We start from the raw sequence: 14790 nt of genomic DNA on the forward strand, positions 1-14790 counted from the left end.
GATGGTGTTTATCACATACTAGCTTTTACCCGCGACTCCGTCCGCGCGGAATAAAAAAAATGCACACAAGATAAAAAAGTTCCTATGTCCGTCTCCTAGTTCTAAGCTACCTCCCCATAAATTTTCAGCTAAATCAGTTCGACCGATCTTGAGTTATAAATAGTGTAACTAACACGACTTTCTTTTATATATATATAGATAGATACTACTATATACTAGATATACTAGATAGATGGTACTATACCCACGCCAAAATCTCACTGATTTTGCAACATACTTTTTCTACGTCAATACGTCCAACGAAGTAATGTAATTTAAATATATTAATTGCTGTTGTATATTTTTTTCTCCGTGACTATAAATAATTTTCAGCAAGTTAACATATCAAATTATCACGAACTCAAAAATTATACCACGAATACAATAAAATACTTTGACAACTCGACGCTAAATTAACAAAATACCAACGATTTTTTTTAAATATTACTGTTGCGATTACAAGAATAGGTTTCGTAGATTTTAAATATTATATACTAGCTTTTACCCGCGACTTCGTCAGCGCGGAACAAAAAAAATGCACACATGATAAAAAAGTTCCTACGTCCGTCTCCTAGTTCTAAGCTACGTCAACATCAATTTTCAGCTAAATCAGTTCGACCGATCTTGAGTTATAAATAGTGTAACTAACACGACTTTATTTTATATATATATATATATAGATAAGAAATTTTATAAGCACCACATATAGTTTGATGAATATATCAAAATGGTATTCAATTCAATTGTGCATTGATTAGTGTTTTTGTAAAATTTAGGTGACGAAATTTTTTCCATGCAAACTTTCAACCCTTTTACATTTTTATAGGATAAAAAAAATCGTACAATGCCTTTATTAGTATTCGCCTACATTAAAATGTAAACGTCTGTGACAAAAAAAAATAAAGTATGACCAAAAATCTTAAACTACACAAAATCCAGGACTATAATGTACTAGCTGTCGCTAGCAACTTCGTCCTCACGAAATAACAAAAAAACACAATTATGTGTTCATCCAGGCTATGTTCTACATCAAAACCAAAATTTCATCGAAATCCCTTGAACTGTTCTGGAGACACCTTCAAACATCCATCCATCTAAAAATTCCCATTTATAATATTAGTAAGGTATGTAGAAGGAAAGCTAATACATATTCGTAACAAACTTCCAGTCACCAGTTAGTTTAAGTAATTCTAGCCACGGTCACAAACATTTAACAATATAATTTCTTAACATTTATATGTATTACTCCATTTTAAAGTCTATTATTTTTAATTAGGCACATAAAATTAATTAAGTATCAAACGATGACCTTCACAGATTAGCGGAGAAGGTTCATTCATACTTTTGTTTAATAGACATAGATTATGATAATGCAATCAAAATTTTGACCAAATCTTTAATTTCTTTTTATATCTTTTGAACTAGCTACCAACAAACAGACATTGGTATATCAAATAATTTTTTTTATTATAGCATCCAGCTTATATCGCCAATAAGGTAATTGTTACATCAGCGTGTTTTTAACTGTGCCGGTGTAGTTATTAAAATTTTCATATATAAAACGCAATATTATACTGCTCATTATACCGTAGGTTATCTATTTCAGGATATTTGCCACGAACAAACTTAAAAAACAAACTAATATCTAAATGATGAATTGCCTATTAACTTTTATTTCAAAAGTTACTCCTTACAGTTTACAGGAAACGTAGACATACAGTTAAATAAAAAAACGTTATACATAAAATATGTAACAAGAAATTGCTGCGTCTCGTAGAGACGAGCATTAGAGAATGCTTAAACATCAGAACAGATCAAAAAACATAAAAAAGAATTAAACTCGTATATAAACCATCAACAAGTTTATGCAAAACTGTAAAACATTCATCACTGGCATAGCTTGCATACCAGTAACAGTTCACCCCAAAACAAGAAGAGCCTTGAGAAAATAGTAAACATGCCATATAGAGGCGAGTCTACCCTTTACAATGTCTCGTCCAAAGTCAAGCGGTATCAATGATTACCGCACTTTCATTATAAACTCCAAGTTGATTACGGAGGTATAAAAGAGCAGGCGAACGTCAGGACAGCATTCAGTAGCTATCGTGCAGTCTGACAAGAAGTGCAAGATGAGATTTCTGGTACGAACACTTTTATATATCAATTATAACAAATAACAATTGATAAGATCAAGTTATAAGAAATTTTAAATCTATTCAGTTTGTGCAGTAACAAAATATTTGATTTCAATCGTTTACTCCAGAGATTCCTAAAATATTTGTTCCCGTAGAACCCATATAAAGAATTTACAGGTTTTGGTGAATTTGCTAATATTTACTCTTTGACTTGTGAGCTCCCAATTTTATTTTCCGCCTTCTTCCAATATCTTATTTGGACCCCCGTCTGAACTACTTTGGGAATGTCTGGTTAAATCTAACATTTGATTCCTAGATCTTTATCACTAAATTATTCGTCGCAGTAATATAAAAAAATCTGCATCAATTCAATTTGAAAATTGGCACTTTAATTTTCGACTGTTAGAGAATCTAAGATATTTTAGACTCTCTATAACCTTATAACCTTTCCTTCCGATGTAATATATATTCGTGTAATACTAATACGGTAATTCAATATCTTCAAATATCATATTACGTTACACTTGTATTTAGTTTTATCCGGTAACATACCTAAATTAAAATTTGAACGCAGAAAATTTATCTACAGGTCTTATATGTTAAACGTGCAATAACATATTCTCTTACACTAAACTATTAATTTTTGTTTGACTTTCTGTATTTAACCGTTAGTTTTCATGGTCAAAACACAAGTTTAAAAACCAATTGTCATCCTACTATTTGAAAAACCAGAGACAAAAGTGAAAACTTACTTTTAAATTTTGCTTAAATTTCGCATATTATCACCGTTGGCAAAGAAAATACTATTTTCGTAACAGTATATTCATACATTACAGAATCGTTTAACCAAAGTGACCATTCAACGCATTCATAGTATATTCAAATTCGTATATTTTCATTCAAAACTAAACTCTATGTACTTATAATAAAGATTACACAATGTGTCTTAAATGGTAAAAGAAGGTCCAAACGTACGGGACAACGTTTTACGGTCAACTACGTGTTCTGCATGCGAAACGATTTCTTGGTCAAGGTCGTAGTGTAACTAGAGCTCATAAATAAAATTACAATTACATCATTATGGATATATAAATTTGTTTAAAGAAAAAAACTTTTGTGAAATAGGATTATTTCAATAATAGTCTTTTAACAACTGACAATCTAGCAAATCGTATCAATCTTAGAACAATCAAAAACTAAAAGTTAAATATTAATTTTGAAGTTAGTTGTTTGTCAAGTCCAGTATTTTAAATTAGACTCATGGTTGAATGTTTAAATTTAATAGACGTTTAATATTATATTCAGGGTTGGGCGTGGTGTGAATAATTTTCGGACACGAATTAATAAATTCCTTAACGCCATTACGGACAATATTACTAAGGATAAAATTTATTCCGAATTTAGCATAACTATCTTGATTTATTTTGCCGCAATATTATTGTATGGTACAATGACTGAATAATTTCATTATTATTTATTATATTATTTACTCGGTACAAAGTTTTTGGTTATCTTCATAAATTTCTTTTAATATAACTGATTTCTTTAAGTGATAAATTAAAGCAGTGTTAAATTTTCCAATGTTCTATAGCAAATATTACGCTGAAAATAGTTGTTCGTTAATTAGGCACATTAGCATAAACATTGCAAAACATCCTCCTAAAGCCAGTGTTAGGATATTCTTTTGTAGAGTACGTTATTCCAACATTGTTAATTATCATTGCTAAATGAATTTCAATGCGTTATTTGGATATGCACTGTCAATATTATTTTGTAGATGAGTTAATAAGATACCGGAATCAAAATTCGAAATTTAACCGTCGAAACATTTTATTGCATACTTCCGAACAGATTAGTCCGTAAATTTAAAAATGTTTCAATAATCATGCCGCAACTAAACTACGAAATCATTGTACATTGCGCTTATGGTATGCGTTAATGAAGGTTAAAAGCTGTCTTGTTACTCATAACTTACGCAATTGTATAATATGCTATTGTTTAGCTAAATAAGTGCATGCCAATGAGATCCCGAGCTAACGAAGTTCGCATACGCGGACAAATTGTAAGCGAATGTAAATACTAAGAAATATCACAAATGTTTGATGTATTGTTGTCCATCCAACCGTAACAAGGTCCTGTCTATCGGATACCATTTCTGTCCTATTAAGACAGATGTAACAATACTAAAATCCGTGTGGAACTTTCAGATCGCTTTCGTCGCCGTCCTCGGCTATGCCTCCGCTGGGCTGATCGCCCCCCTGGTGTACGGTGCCAACGCAGGTGACCTGCAAGCCGCCGCCACTGACGCCACCGTCGCCGCGCAAGACAACGCGCGCGCCATCGGAGAGAGCCAGGCGCGTGCCGCCGAGGCCGTCATCCAGCACAACACCGAGGCAGTGCGCCAAGTGGCCGAGACCAACCGGGACCTTCACGAGAACGCGTACTGGGGCAGTCTGGCCGCTTCCCAGAACCTGGTCGCCGCCGCTCAGTCCCAAGCCGCCGCCATCAATGGAATCGCCGCCGCCCGCGCCGCACAACTCGCCCCCATCGCGCCCCTCGCTTACGCCGGCTACGGTTATGGCGCCCACGGCCTCGTCGCCCCCTACGGACTTGGTCTTCGCGCTTGGTAAATCGTACCACACCACGAGCTTTTAATAACGACTTGGAACTCAGTTTAAAGTCGTTATTAAAAGTTATAATGGGAGGCGGGTCGGTTGGCAGACAATTGATGCGCCTCCGCAATACCGCTCAGCCTCAAAAAGGACCCGATTGCTCAACGAAAACAACTCAAAGGTCTCAAATAAGTAACTCTCTTTGTAAATACAAAATATCTAATGCCATCACTGCCAAAGTGTAAATAAAACACATTTTATACAAGCTGTTGTATTTTTTGATACGTTCCTTTACTTCAATTAATAGGTTGTTAGTAAAACAATCGTCACTACCGGACATTTTGGTTTTGTAGCAATATGCTTGATATTATTATGTACTACTTTTACGTATACATATGTAATAGCGTAGTAACCAAATAATATGGACAAATGCACAATGGGTATATAGCCACATTTACAAAAAAACTAGCTGTCCCCGAGACTTCCTCGGCGTGAAATACTATGTTCTTATTATTATTATTTAGGCTAATTATTATACTAAAACTTATAAAATATTAGAACAAAACATGGTAAAACTCACAAAACATTCATATAAACCTTACATATTCCCATACAAACCTTCATCACCTATTTACTCCCTATTTCTATTTTACACCCTTTGAACTTTTATAAACTTTGAATGTTATATTTGTTTATATCAATTAAACAACCTAAAAATAAACAACCTTCTTACAACCTTCTGTAAGCTGTAAAAACGCCGATAAAAATGTATTTATTTCAAGTAAATCTTTACAATTAAGTTGCCGGGGCTTCCCAAAAAGTAGTCAGGAGACACTTGTGTATGTGCATAAACAAAATAATTTAAGGATAAAATAATAACTATATTAAACAAAAAAGTCGTTATAATCAATCAATTCAGTGTAATCAGTGGCTTACGTAACATTGTTCATGTTATATTCAATATAAAAGATGTATAGGGAAAAGTTCTGCTTGAGAAAAAATGGGCTAACTCTAAGAAGGAAGTAGAGCGAAATAGAGATTTACGTTTCTACTTTTATTAGTTTAAACACCAGTTCCTGTATCAATTAATTTCACGACTAATATGCATCTGATTTGACAGGGCAGATTAAATTGACAGTAGTGTCAGTTAATAGCCGACAAAGTTATAGACCGACAATAACCCGATGGGCAAAAGTATAACTAAATTATGACAGCTGACTGTAGTAGTGTAAATGTCATGGCATGTGTTTTATGTTATTTTCTATTCGTGAGCAGGTTCCATATATTTCTGACAGAACTAACCACGACAGAAATGCCTCTCTTACCAGCCTAGATAAGGTTATCGCACCATATCCGACCCGGTGGGCTAAATTATAACTAAATTATTATAGCTCACTAGCACACCTCCATCTATATCGGTGTTTCCCAAAGTGGGCGATAACGCCCCCTTGGAGGCGTTTGAAACCTAGGAGGGGGCGATAAGAGGCCCAAAAAATGGGGGGCATTGATATTAATTAAAGTAATGAAATTATGGTTTTTAAGTTTTAGGGCTGAATAAAAATTAGGGGGCTCTGAAATATAATTGATTTTCAAAGGGGACGGTGAAAGAAACAAGTTTGACAATCACTGATCTATATCAAAAAAGTGTAACAATATTCTTGGAGCTGTAGCTGTATCATAATTTATTTTTCTTTTATTTATTTAATTTTTTTTCAAATGTATACTGGAGTAACTTATAATTGTCAAATGCTAAAATGCCGTGAATGTGGGTTTTTGTTATTTTGTGAACTTAATATCGTATATCTTATGAATATCGGTGCCCACGATACAGGATATGCCTAGTGTGGGCATCAAAAGATTACCCTAAATAACCATAAATGGTAACTTAATATCCAGAGTAATTATGTGTAATTTTATGTTAGTATAAGGTTATTGTTTTTTGGTTTAATCTTTTTTGTGTTAATAAAAAACTTTCTTTCTTTCTGCTTGTTATTTTGTATGCTTCGATATTTACAGCCTTGGATAAACTTGTCGCACTAAGATAATACTTCGAAAAGTTTTTCAATACCAGGGTGTTCAAGTGACAATCAAATTCTAATAGACAAGTAGTCGAATATACTTGAAGCAAATATTATTTCAATTTAAATAGATATATAGAAAGTAGAAAAAATCATTTAAAATGGAAAACGAAGGAAATATGGAAATAATGATTTATGGGTAATAAGTAATCTGATAGATAACATATCCGAGTATTTAGCTAGCTGACTGGAGGAGAATGAAATGTATTGAAAAGTAATCTTATTATGCAAATATTTTTATAACGAAGTTCCTTATCGCGCGTTGTGAAAGGGGGGCTAGACGGAAAAAATTCTTACGAAAAGTTGTCACGACACTTTTTGCTATAGTAAGTATGTTAACGACGAATGAACGCTACTTCACCATGGCAACGACTTGACAATATATAACGAAAATTCATAGAAATAAAATGTACTTCTTGTGAAGACTTAAGTTTTTTATTCATAGAATAAACATTGGTTCCTTCACTAATTAATCGAAAGGAACTTCGTTCCATCCGGGTGTCCCTTGACACCTCTCAAGTTTTTTTTTATTTAATTTATACGTATATATACCGACAAACCTGCCTTCCCTGGTGGATATAAGACCGATACCTATTACACGATTAAATATGTGAAAATCCTTAGTAGAGTAGATATCTTTCAAGTTTATTTCAGTGTTTTACTTAACTGTAGAATTAATAAGTATTAATAACAGTGGGCCAAGGAAGAATATTTGTGTCAATCGCCATCTTTAATTATGTCAAAGTTTGTATGAAAACTTAATAACCTATGTGTTTTAACTATGTTCTACATCTGTGCCAAATTTCATCAAGATCCATGGAGCCGATCCGTAGATACCTTTACACATCCATCCATGTAAAATTTCGCATTTATAATATAATAATATTAAATATTAATAAAAAATAAGACATTATTTTAATCTACAGTAATTAATTTTCAAAATTGGAATGTAGTTCAACTTGAAGATTAAACTAGAGAGTGTATGACAATCTGTCGGAAATTATGAGAGCCTTGATAATACATGGAATTTGCCTTATATGTCTTACTTGTTTACAATTTTTGACATCTAGTGCAAAAAATTGTTCATTTTCAGTAATGATATTATCATATAAAAGACTTGAGTAACTTCTTGACTGCATTCAGTAGCTATCAAGCAGTCCCATAAGAAGTGCAAGATGAGATTTCTGGTACGAACTTATTAGTAGTTTTAAACACTTAAAAAAATAAACTAAGATATATCAGTCCATACATTAATTGTAAGATAACCAACCTATTTGGATTTTGATTTGGTCTCAGTCCGAAGTAACGACAGAAGAAACGTTAGACAATTAATCAGCAAAGTTTGTGTCCCATTTCCTAGTTATTTAGAGGCCATGCCAAATGTTAATCAACGTTAATTGCTTCCTATACATGTAATTGGCTTTAATATAATTGAAAAACATAATTAAACTAGTCTTGCGTCGACTATTTAATTGTTACTAGCACGATATACGAAATACACGATAGATGGCAAAGGAAAAAAACAGCTTTAAAAATATCAGGAATTAAATTTACATTAAAATGGTTATGTAACTTTCAGATCACTTTCGCCGCCATCCTGGGCTTTGCCTCCGCCGGGCTGATTGCCCCTTTGGTGTACACCGGCAACGCAGGTGATGCTCAAGCTGCAGCTATCAACGCGAATGTAGCCGCTAATGATTACGCTCGCAACATCGTCGAGAAACAATCGCTTGTCGAAGAGAACATACTCCGCAACAACAACGCCGCCATCCGTAACGCAATTGATACCGGCAGGGATCTACATGAGCGTGCCTACTGGGGTGGCGTGGTTGCCACACAAAACTATATCGCTGCTGCCCAGTCTCAGGCCGCTGGATTAGACGGAGCCGCCGCTGGTGCCCGTGCCGCGTACCAATCTGCCCAACTCTCCTCTATTGCACCTATTGCCCCCATCACCCAAGTCGCTTACGCCGGCTATGGTGCTCATGGTATTGCACCCTACGGCCTCCGAGCTTTGTAAATAAATAACTTACTGTTAGTTGTAATAACGATCTTCAATTTTGTAAGGGTCGTTCTCATAACCTTAAATGGGATAGAAGGACGCCTCCACCTGGTTCTCTATATTAGAATAGAAAAACATCAACGCCAAAGTGCAAATAAAACACGTTATATACAATTGTCGTTTTCATACATCATAAATTTTTAGACAGTTTTCATCAATGTTTTCGTAATAGCCTCTAATTAATTCAGTGCTAAGTAAGGATTCAGGAATTCTAAAGGCGTAATATCCTAGCTTATAAGGCTTATAAAGCTTTGACATAAAACATCACAAAACATCTAAACATATATCTAATATATTTTTTCCTATCAGTTTCGATTTATCCTTAAAGAATCCGGTAGCAAACTGGTACAAAAACCAAATCGAGGCCGTTCAGAGTGGACATTTAATAAATTCCTTTCTTAATCGCATGTGGTGACAAAAAATTGTTTATATCTAGTAACAACTAATGTTTAGACATGTCCTTATGATATCTATATATATAAAAGAAAGTCGTGTTAGTTACACTATTTACAACTCAAGAACGGCTGAATCGATTTGACTAAAAATTGGTGGGCAGGTAGCTTAGAACCAGGAAACGGACATAGGATAATTTTTACCCCGTTTTCTATTTTTTATTCCACGCGGACGGAGTCGCAGGTAAAAGCTAGAAAATTGATATTTAAATCTATTGTTCCAATACTAATCGAGCACATATTAAGTACATTTACGCTTTGAACTTTAATATTATGAAAACAATTTTTCTGGGCTTTTTACTGCTTGTACTTTATACGACAAAAACCGATAACATTTGCTCGTTTCAGACAAAGAACGTTCTGGAAGTTTCGAGATATGCGATCGAATGACAGATTTGGTACTTATTACAATCGGAATAAGAGACAATTAACTTCAGCAGAAAGGTGTGGTGAAGCAGATAATTTACTTTAAGACTACCTTGATAAGAGCGTAGGCTCACTACAAGAACATACGGCAGTAAAGTTTGTGGAGCAAGTTTTGTGTACAGTATAATAGAATGGAGAATTTGTGTACAGAGAAATAAGGCTAGAAAACTTCGTATGTTTTTAATTTTTTATCATAGATGTCGTTAAAAAGTTCATATTTGAAGTTAACCGAACTTCTCATTTGTCACTTTACAAGTTTGAAGAGATAAAAAGCAATAACAAGTTAAAATAAAGGTTGTAGCAAGGAGGTACTATTTTTATAGAATTCAGAACATAATAAACACAAATTCGTAATTAAATAATTATATCTAGTACGTAATATATTTTTAATATTCAAATCCATGTTACTACAAAAGTAGTATAATGTAAAAAATCACGACTAAAATGCAACGAGCAAATAATACCTTTTCACAAGCCGTATGTCCTGCGTATGTCAATTGAACAATTAATTTATGAATGTAGATCGCCTTGAGTGCAAAATATATGAATAAAACCCGAACTGGTACTTAACTGTTGTGATAATAACAGCCACGTTCATGTCCAACAGTCGTTAAGGCAGACATACAAGGCCTGTTTCAAATCGTATCAACTGAGCTTCCAGCGGTTGGAATTGAGCGATCAGCTTGTGAAAATCGATACCAGCTGTTCAGTAAGGTCGTGTATGTTCGCCCTTAGTTATTGGCGACCACGCACTTCATATTCCACATTACACATACATGGACAATTTTAAGGCCGTGAATAAATTCATTCGGACGTTTGAACGCGCTTTAACTTAAGCCACATCAGTTCATTGGGCGGTAGTAACTGAAATCGACTTTATACCTTAACGGAGGCGTTAATTGTTGAACGTATTTAAATCACATACGCGCGTTTGTATCGAGCCTTGAATTATAAGGACAAATCTCGTACAGATTTTGACATATTTTATCGATTATCAACAAAAACGCATATCGTAAATAAAACTGCTAGGCCCGCTGGTTAAATAAAACTACACACCCACGTCTATTCAGAAAACAATAAGGAAGCGACAAATTGCATGAATACTGAATTGAAAATAACAATATTATGCGTTTGTTTGTCAGTACATAATACTTGGCAATATTATTATGTAAATTTGATTAATAAATATTAATTTATATCAATGATAGCTTAGTTGTAAGTATTATATTATAACAAAACATATATCTGGAAATTCAGTATAGTAGGATGATTTTTTTCCCTTTGCCATTTTCAAATTACAGACACCTTGAAAACAAGTATGATTGATAATTGTTTATTCATAAATCAACTCAACAAAATTATTTTTGTATGAAACAAAGTAATATGTGAGAATTGTAACATGACAGGAAGTCGTTAAATGCGGAAAATGAAGGACCCCATACTATGGAAGTTATTAAGGAAGGCTAGTAGTAGGCTAGGCTTTAGTCCAGCAGTGGGCAAACAATGTGACAAATGAATGCGACTGAAAGAATGCGGTAGAGTACACCAATACCAGAGTTAAAAAAACTAAAACAATTGTGATATATCGTTCTGAAACTATCTTGGTCACCGTGACATTTGTAAAATGTAAACAAGTTACTCTGTGGGGCATATCCGAAAAAAAGTTGCGCTTGTCAAGCGGTTAACATTTCACAAGGTTTCAATTGCACTTAGTAGCTCGTAACTTAGGTTTAGCTCACCTACAAATCTAATAATCCTGTCCATAACAGTTGAAATAACACCTACCTATCAAAGGTGATCTAAATAATACAACATTGTGAGCATTAAACAAAATAATTCTTGCATATTGCATCTGAATAAATACTTGTAAAAAAAGGACAAACAACTTAATATGCAATTTTCAATCTTCAACTTAGAATGTTTATACCTAACGTCTTAGTTTGTACATTTTATTCAAAGTGACTTGATAATACAAATTGTTGAAAAAAAAAAGCAGTTTATGATAATATGCTCGCATTTACGGTAAAATGGCATTCCTTGCAAATACTTATATGGAATGGAATAAACCATATAAATATGTAAAATACTTAATATTTGCAACTAATCATTCATTTCTTTGTATACAATAGAATAAAACTGATATACTCAGTTATTTGATCATTAATGGAAGCCTTAAGTGTAGATTTCTTATACTAAATCTATACTAAGGGATTCCCTTCACTCTTAATGACTCTGATTACGACAATTAGTGTACATCTATATCTGTGAGTCGTAAATTTGCCAGCTTGCGAATGCGCATGCGCATTTTGTCGCGCAAGAAACGCGAGCGCCATCTACAGGCAATCGTAAACAACTTTAGCTACATACATTTATTCCAGTTTTACTAAGTTAATCTTATAGTTAACACTTACCTTTATGATCTGAACCGCCTTTTAGCTGTTCAGCTTTTGCCTGCAACTTAGTCTGCATTGTCTCAGCTCCCTCCTTCATTTTAGCGAGAATACCTGGCACATGCAATAAAAATGTTGGGGGACGGACCTTGATTTTGCTAAAGTTAACTATGACAATTGAAATTAGAAGCGCAATAGTCTTCCATTGAAGATAACATTTCGAGCCAATCAATTATTAAATATATCCAACATAATTTGGGAAAAGAAAATAAAAAGATTTTTATAATGTTGTAAATTCCCTAAAATGCGACATTCAACAAATATATACGACATAATATAAACTTATATTGTATCATTGAACAAAAAGCTATATTTTAAGTGTATATTTATTTTTGTCGGGTTATACAAACCATGTTTGTCCTTTTCTTTCAAGATGCGTTCCATATCTCCTGCTTTGTCTTTCACACGTCCAAAGAAATCTATCCGTTTCAGTAAGCGTACACAAAAGAATTACCAATTATTTCACATACTTACATGTAGCAGTTATATAGAAGTATGTTGCCATTAATAAATAAGATCAGTATATATGTAAACTTACCAGAAATACGTTTAGCAGCATCAGGACTTGCGGACTGGGTAAGTGCTGCCACTTTCATATATTCGCTGGTTATCAAACCGGCAGCCTGAATAAAACAAAAATAGTAACTATTCCTTAAAGACACTTAAGTATCAAGGAATCACAGAGAAACACAAATTCTGACTTAATTAAAATTAATAAAATGAGAAAAAAATGGATCTCACCTCCAAACTTGCAGGACTCATTGCAGAGTATTCCTCACTCAGTAATTCCACTATCAGACCCTCTATGTCAAAGAAAAGAATATGACTCTCTGGATCTAGAATAAACAACACATTTCTTATAATTAACAATAACTCTAAAGAATATATTAAAAGATCTCGTTTAAGTTAAGAATCATAAGATATTCTTACCGGTAGGGTTAGATCTGAATCCCTGTACAGTGAGGGGGGCGCGGCGGGCGCGTGCGGGCTCAGCTAGCGGGCCAGCCCCGCCCGCGCCGTGCCCGCCAGACAGCGCCGCCAGCCCGCGTGCTGTCGCCGCACGCATCGCTGTCAGGTTACGATGACGTAGACCCCTGCAACAAAATCACTTCAAATTAAACTACTTCCAAGTTTTAATAAACAAAGGAGAGTAGTCACAGAAAAAGGATATTTCCCTTTTCCTTCCCTTCTTTAACTTATTAAAAAAGGCATAGGAAGAGGACTAGAATTCGGACTCCGTTACTGTTGTAACGGCTTTTACCTGAAGAAGTGTACAGCGGGGTTGGCCAGGCCCTGCAGGTCTCCAGCACCCGCCGCCAGCGAGCCGCCCAGGTCATCTGCGACCGTCTCGTCGCACGCAGACAGCACCTCCTCAGCTATCATACCTACAACAACGAGCCATTTCGTTTATTCCACATGCATATATTATGTGAAATGTATTAAATATTATAGAACGACACTAGCGCCACCATCTTTCGAGGTCTTCTCATTTTTAACAACGTGACACTGCTGGGCGAAAGCTTCCCCAAAAGATCGCCACGGTGTTCGGTCTTGTGCTACCCGCATCTAGGATACTCAAGGAACTATGACCAGATTATCCTACACGCTGCATCAACTTGTCCGTGGCTATCATTCCAATACTTTGAACCCCCATTGACTGGCCATTTCGCAGGCTCTATGGCCGGTCTGTCGCCAATTCTTCAGGCAAAGTCGGTTACCTGTGACCAAGTTAAACCTTCTTAATAACTCACCATGCAACACTCTGTCCAGATGCCCTGTCTCCATCTGCCAGACGTAGACTGTACCGTCGCTGCAGCCCACCACCATAAAGTCGTCTGCCGGCCGCCACTTGATGCTCACAACAGGGAACAGATGCCTTGACGCCAGGGTCACACATTTACGCTCCGTCAGACCTAATCAAGTAAGTAATACGTCCGTGCAGAATTTAAAAAAAAATACTTAGTAGCCTATGTGTTCTTCCAGACTATATTCTAAAACCAAATTTCAGCAAGACCCATGCATCCGTTCTGGAGATAAATTAACTAACAAATTAGAAGGTTACTCCAGAACGGAAAGAATCATCCATCCATCCATCCATCCTTCCATTTCAACATTCACATTTATAATATTAGTTAGATTAAGATGCATTACTTACTGAGTAAAGTGACACTATGGTCGGAGGCAACAGAGCAAATGCATTTCTGTATGCGAGTCTGAAATATACAACATCATCGTGAGTTGCTATAACACTTGTATAAAAACATGTCATTACTCTCCTACTTTTTAATTCTTTGTCACCTTATTATACTATAAAAAAAAACATTCACTAAGGGTAAATAAGCAATAGGGCCTTTACCACCTGCAAAACAAGAGGTATCAGAAATGCGTTGCTAGTTTTTTTTTTAAATATGAACCCTTGCTTCTTTAGTCTAAATTGTGTTTTTGTTCACCTGTTCAGTTAACCTCCAAAGGCAGGGTAAAAACAATGATTTATAAATCATATCGTAAATGTGTCTGTTTTTAAAATTATATAATT

At 34.8% G+C, this 14790-nt stretch overlaps 2 protein-coding genes across 2 annotated transcripts in view; one reads left to right on the forward strand and one right to left on the reverse strand.

The window, feature by feature from the left end:
- LOC106715270 (WD repeat-containing protein 7) overlaps window positions 1-14790 on the reverse strand; it is a 62774-nt gene that overhangs the window by 41591 nt on the left and 6393 nt on the right. The window contains exons 14-21 of the mRNA XM_045682573.1: window positions 14410-14467; window positions 14006-14167; window positions 13516-13639; window positions 13185-13348; window positions 12996-13090; window positions 12793-12877; window positions 12605-12673; window positions 12216-12308 (exon numbers count right to left, since the gene is read on the reverse strand). Of these exons, the coding sequence (XP_045538529.1) occupies window positions 12216-12308; window positions 12605-12673; window positions 12793-12877; window positions 12996-13090; window positions 13185-13348; window positions 13516-13639; window positions 14006-14167; window positions 14410-14467 (850 nt within the window). The remainder of the gene's footprint in view (window positions 1-12215; window positions 12309-12604; window positions 12674-12792; window positions 12878-12995; window positions 13091-13184; window positions 13349-13515; window positions 13640-14005; window positions 14168-14409; window positions 14468-14790) is intronic.
- Window positions 2085-5049, forward strand: LOC106715275 (cuticle protein 1). The gene is made up of 2 exons (XM_014508523.2): window positions 2085-2180; window positions 4382-5049. The coding sequence occupies exons 1-2, from the start codon at window positions 2169-2171 to the stop codon at window positions 4802-4804; spliced, it is 435 nt and encodes a 144-aa protein (XP_014364009.2). The 5' UTR covers window positions 2085-2168; the 3' UTR covers window positions 4805-5049.

The sequence above is a fragment of the Papilio machaon genome, chromosome 19 (assembly GCF_912999745.1).
Source record: "Papilio machaon chromosome 19, ilPapMach1.1, whole genome shotgun sequence".
Taxonomy (NCBI): Eukaryota; Metazoa; Arthropoda; class Insecta; order Lepidoptera; family Papilionidae; genus Papilio; species Papilio machaon.